Source organism: Myxocyprinus asiaticus, chromosome 20 (assembly GCF_019703515.2).
Source record: "Myxocyprinus asiaticus isolate MX2 ecotype Aquarium Trade chromosome 20, UBuf_Myxa_2, whole genome shotgun sequence".
In the NCBI taxonomy this organism is placed as follows: Eukaryota; Metazoa; Chordata; class Actinopteri; order Cypriniformes; family Catostomidae; genus Myxocyprinus; species Myxocyprinus asiaticus.
Genome location: NC_059363.1, coordinates 33833000 through 33838999, shown reverse-complemented (window position 1 = coordinate 33838999; position 6000 = coordinate 33833000). Strand labels below are relative to the sequence as shown.

The 6000-nt window shown below is 40.4% G+C and overlaps 1 protein-coding gene across 4 annotated transcripts in view; it reads right to left on the bottom strand.

The window, feature by feature from the left end:
- Positions 1–862: 862 nt before the first annotated feature.
- The window catches only part of LOC127411310 (calcium permeable stress-gated cation channel 1-like), a 77942-nt gene continuing 72804 nt past the window's right edge, over positions 863–6000 (bottom strand). For 2 of the 4 annotated variants that reach the window (XM_051646796.1, XM_051646797.1), the window contains exon 22: positions 4014–4566. In XM_051646796.1, coding sequence (XP_051502756.1) covers positions 4150–4566 — 417 coding nt within the window. In that variant the 3' untranslated portion in view covers positions 4014–4149. Of the gene's footprint in view, positions 4567–6000 lie in introns of all 4 variants that reach the window. The other 2 variants (XM_051646799.1, XM_051646798.1) reach the window with 2 other exon arrangements.

The window sequence follows — 6000 nt, the reverse complement described above, 5'->3', positions numbered from 1 at the left end:
GCAGGATAAACCAATGTGCTGCTTTCAGTTTGGGTCTCAACACATGCTGTAAATAATTTTACCCAGAACATAGTTGAAGGATTATCCCTAAAGGAATATTCTGGGTTCAATACAAGTTAACCTCAATCAACAGCATTTGTGGCATAATGTTGATTACCACACAAATGTATTTTGACTTGCCCCTTTTCTTTAAAAAAAAAAAGCAAAATTCTGGGTTCCAGTGAGGCGCTTACAATGGAAGTAAATGGGGGCCAATTTTTTTTAATACATTGAAATACTCACTGTTTCAAAAGTATTGCCACATGACAGAAACAAAATGTGTGCAAACATGATTTCAGTGTGATAAAATCACTTACTAACCTTTTCTGTGAAAAATTTGCCAATTTTACCACTTCATTACCATGACAAAGTACTGTCAACAAAACCTGAAACCCTAACTGTAAAAATGACAATTTAAACAGCTTTACAGCTCAAATAATACATGAGCTTTAACAGAAGAATTAATGTAAGTGTTTTTATAAAGTTATAAGCTTCAAATTTCTGCCTTTAAACCCTCCAACAACTGGCCACATTCACTTCCATTGTAAGTGCCTCACTATAATCTTGATTTTTGCTTTTTTAAAGAAAAGGAGGGATGAGCCGAAATACATTTTTGTGGATAACAACATTATGCCACAATTGCTGTTGATTGACCTTAACTTGTATTCAACCCGGAATATTCCTTTAAAGGAATGTTCCAGGTTTAATATAAGTTAAAGAATAGTTTAACCCAAAATGAAAATGTTGTCATCATTTACACACCTTTATGTTGTTCCCAACCCGTATGACTTCTTTCTTCTTCTACATGATGCCTAACATCTCTTTTTGCTTCCATAGAAGAAAGAAAGTCATATGGGTTTGGAATAACACAAAGGTGAGTAAATGATGACAGAATTTAAATTTTTGGCTGAAGTACCCATTTTTCTCTCACTTTGTATAAACAAGCAAAATTGTGTTTTTGATGCAATTAAAGGAATAATTCACCCAAAATATATAATTCTCTCATCATTTACTCACCATTATGCTATCTTAAACTTGTCTGACTTTCTTTCTACCGCAGAACACAAATTAAAATATGTATATACGGGTCCGGTTGTTAATGACCGCCATGTGCAAATTACCGCTGTGCGCTCTCCGGTGATGTCACGGTCCTGTCACCTTGTCAGGTTGGGTTTTTGTCTGATGAGGACTATGGCATCATCATTCCCTGTTTGTTTTGTTCCAAGCATGTTGACGTTTTTGCCCTCATGTGTTTCAGGTGCCGCTGGCATGCAGAATATGCGTTTCCATGGGGACCCTGATTGTTTCCATGGGAATGCTGATCATGCCTACTTTCAGCTGCGAGCGGCACCTGCCCCTTGTTTGTTTATGCCTATATTAATCCCCTGGTGTGTCAGGTCCTGGGCTGGATTGTTAAATGTAGTCAGATGTTGAATGTTTAATGTTGCTCAGTGTTGACTGAGTTTTTGAGCATTGTTCTACTAACCTCACTCTCTCTGCCTAGTTGGTCCTGTCTCATGTATCTGTTGGTTGCCCACATGTCGGATGTGTGGTTGCCTTCCAGTATTGCTGCATGTCAACTGGTCTTCCACAGAGGATACCTCGTCTCTACCCGCGTGTCGGGAGTTAAGTTTGCTCAACTGTGCTGGGCGTTGTTCTGCACCTCACTAAGCTTCAACGGAGGATTCTAAGAATCTGTTCCTGACTTCCACAACGCACACATTCATCCTATGACATGCACGCCATTGGAGATCGCTTCCCACTGCTGCAGCCGGTGTCAGGATTTTCTACATTCCTCCACCCAGTGACTGCTCATTATTACAGTTAATAAATCCTTTGAACTGTTCCTCTGCTCTTGGGTCTGTTTGTCTCACTAACATTCCTTACACAGCGCGTCCACATGTACAAAGGAGTTACATTTTGGTCTGAGAGAATTATAATTTTTGGGTGAACTATTCCTTTCACAATAGGGCATGAGTCTATGGAGCAAGGAATTGCACCGTGATAAAATTTTAAGATATAAGCCCACAGTATACTTCGATTTTGACGCGAATGCTCAGCGTCTGCATACAGTCGAACGAGAGCGTGTCAAAGGGCGAATTCCTATCGAAAGTGATTATCCCTATGCCCTATGCCCTATGCCCTACTCACTACGAAAGACAGAGCTCTTGGTGTGGCATCTGAAGGGAACATGTCATTACAGTTTAAATGTAGCCTTCACTAAAAGTCTTCTGAAAGGGCCCTTTATGAAAAAAATTACTTTCCTACTTTTGTTTGGAACGACCTTTCGAGTGGCGTCCCCATTGCGAAGTGCCCTTCAATGGTGCAAAAATGCAGTTTGGAAAACGACGGTGCGCGTATACGTATGCTATGACTGTACGAGACAGTGGACTATTTCTCTTTAGGAGTTTAGTCTTTATAGTCCTTTAGAAAAGAGTAATACAATTACAGGTATCTCCAGACCTACTCACACAAGCGCTCTTGACGTTCACATTCACTATTGTTGTTTTTACCTATGTCTCCTGTTGTTTACAGGTGATTACATCCTCTGTCTTCACGACAAATGCTCAAATGTGAGTACTGCCACCTTTTGGACCCACAAATTAGTGCAAATAATTCCAGGCGCATGTGCATTCTGCGCATTCACAGATGCGCGCTTAGAAAAATTGGGCTGCGTGCGTTCAATGCTTGACCACTCTGCTGATGACGAGAATTGCGTCACACGTCCTGTACTCGTTTAACCGAATACTTTGGGCTACACACTGTTTCGAAAGTATAGTCACCACACTTAAACATTATATGCACTAACTTGAGACTAGTGTGATAAAATCATTTATTGACCTTGTCTGTGCTAAGATATATCCAGTTTTTGAACTCCTGTCATAACCATGTAAAGCCAGAAAGCCATACTTCCAATGCGCATGAAAACTGAGGGATGAGACAAAATTATTTCCTGTGGTTATCGACAGCAGGTCACAGATGCTGTTGATAGAGCTTAACTTGTTTTGAAGCCGGAATATTCTTTAATACACTGGATATCAAAATAAGATCTGTTTTTTCCCTTACAAACTGACACCTGCCCTTTTCTTTTTCAATTCCTTTAGCAGGTTTTAGAGTTCTTTAAATTTAGACTTTATATAAGTCAGTAATAAGCTTCACTTTGAAATTTCTTTTTACATCTCCATAGACCGACTGACTATAATTCACATGAAAAAAAAAAATGATGTAATCAGTGCCTCATTGACTTTGAATTCTACTGTAGTGCCAATTGACAGCAGCCAAAGCACAAATGCTATTTTCACGAGAAGAAAAAGAGAAACTGGGGGGTGACTCCGGCACACAATGCAAAAGTGGCAAGAAAGGTTGAGGGTGTTAATAGCTGCAATACTAATCTAATAATAGTAAACACATGAAAACAACTCCCTCTTGGCATAATGTTGCTAAATTACATACCACTGCTGAAATACCAGTAGTTCTTAAAATAGACAATAATAAGCACAAACTGTAATAACAGCAAAAGGAGTAATTTACCAATTAGATTTGCATGTCTTGAGCACTGCCTCTCTGTGGAGCTATGTGATGACTATGCATAAAAAATACACTGAAACATCTTTCAAAATACAATGTTCCAAGCTTCAATCAACCATAATGCCAGACACTCATTAATTTAATAACGCAGGAAAGGAAAATACAAGAAAATTGAGAAAAGTAGAAAGCATAGTTCGAGCAAGAGAAATGAACTGGTCTCTTTCTTTGCTTTTATCCACTTCAGATGGAGGCTGTGGTACATCTTTGAAAGCTCATCAAAGTCTTCAGAACTAAAACCACCCATCTCAGCAAATTTCACATCAACAAGCTTTTAAAGCAGTTTGAAGCTTGGATGACCCTAATTAGTCTTTTACTCATAAATGGAGGATGTCTAGGACAGACATTGCAGCATAATGCCTCTGTATCAGCCACTAGCTTAGATGAGGCATGGAACTTGAGCTTTGGGCTGGGAACAGGGAGAGGGGGCTGTCCATGAGAGGGCTGGGGCAAATGGGATCTGGGTCATCCTTGAGTTCAGTCTCCAAAGTTTCCTCCAGGTCTTTCTCCTCACCCCCTTCAGCGTCACGCACTGAACTCTGGCTGTTCCCCATGGTGCCGTAACTCTGGTGGGCCGGAGAGGGCATGGGAGTCAGACCCAGCTCGGGCTCCAGCAGGACGGACGCTATAAAAAGCTATAAAAAGGAGGAAAAGAACGAGAGATGAGTAGGTGAAGAGCAAGAGTTTCATTAACTCAAGAGCTTCTTTTTTGTTTATGCAACATGCTGCAGGTGAAGTGCCTTTGACACGATGAGTGGAAGCCTTAGAGGCGATGAGGGGAGAGAGATTAATTAATTTCATAAGGCGGGCTTGAAATGAGAGGGTGATGAATGAAATGAGCCATGATGAGGGAACATGAGCAGGTACATTAACTGTGGTTGTGCTTGAAACAGTGCTTCTCTCCGCATCACTGAAAATGTCTTCTGTTGCCTGATCAGACATCTGAAACAAAGCAAGATAGCAATCAGTTTTTATTGCCTGGAGATATAATTCTCCCCAAAACATTCATCCTTGACAGATTATTCTTCAAGCCCATTTCAAGATAATTGAATTACAGTGCTTGCAAGGCAGCGCTGTATTGATATTCCTCAAACATTCTGGTTTGAGGTTTGTTCTAAACGCGTAACCGTAGTTCCTAAACTTTTGCAAGTAATTCAGCCTGAACTGCTCAACATTCAGACTACATTCAAACTTTGTTTTGCAGGTGATTTCCATCTCAGGTGTGCTATCTATTTTTGGTGTGGATGATATAAATATACACAGTTGAAGACAGAAGTTTAGCCAAAATACATTTAAACTCAGTTTTTCACAATTTCTGACATTTAATTGTATTAAACATTCTCTGTCTTAGGCCAGTTAGGATCACTACTATATTTTAAGAATGTGAAATGTCAGAATAATAGTAGAGAGAATGATTTATTTCAGCTTTTATTTCTTTCATCACATTCCCAGTGGGTCAGAAGTTTATATACACTTTGTTAGTATTTGGTAGCATTGCCTTTAAATTGCTTGACTTGGGTCAAATATTTTGGGTAGCCTTCCACAAGCATGTCACAGTAAGTTGCTGGAATTTTAGCCCATTCCTGCAGACAGAACTGGTGTAACTGAGTCAGGTTTGTAGGCCTCCTTGCTCGCACACGCTTTTTCAGTTCTGCCACAAATTTTCTATCGGATTGAGGTCAGGGCTTTGTAATGGCCACTCCAATACTTTGACTTTGTTGTCCTTAAGCCATTTTGTCACAACTTTGGAGGTATGTTTGGGGTCATTGTCCATTTGGAAAACCCATTTGCGACCAAGCTTTAACTTCCTGGCTGATGTCTTGAGATGTTGCTTCAATATGTCCACATAAGTTTCCTTCCTCATGATGCCATCTATTTTGTGAAGTGCACCAGTCCCTCCTGCAGCAAAGCACCCCCACAACACAATGCTGCCACCCTCATTCTTCACGGTTGGGATGGTGTTCTTCGGCTTGCAAGCCTCACCCTTTTTCCTCCAAACATAACAATGGTCATTATGGCCAAACAGTTCAATTTCTGTTTCATCAGACCAGAGGACATTTCTCCAAAAAGGAAGATCTTTGTCCCCATGTGCACTTGCAAACTGTAGTCTGGATTTTTCATGGCGGTGTTGGAGCAGTGGCCTCTTCCTTGCTGAGCAGCCTTTCAGGTTATGTCGATATAGGACTTGTTTTACTGTGGATATAGATACTTGCCTACCTGTTTCCTCCAGCATCTTCACAAGGTCTTTGCTGTTGTTCTGGGATTGATTTGCACTCTTCTCACCAAACTATGTTCATCTCTAGGAGACAGAATGTGTCACATGGTGTTCCATTGGTGTTTATACTTGCGTACTATTGTTTGTACAGATGAACGTGG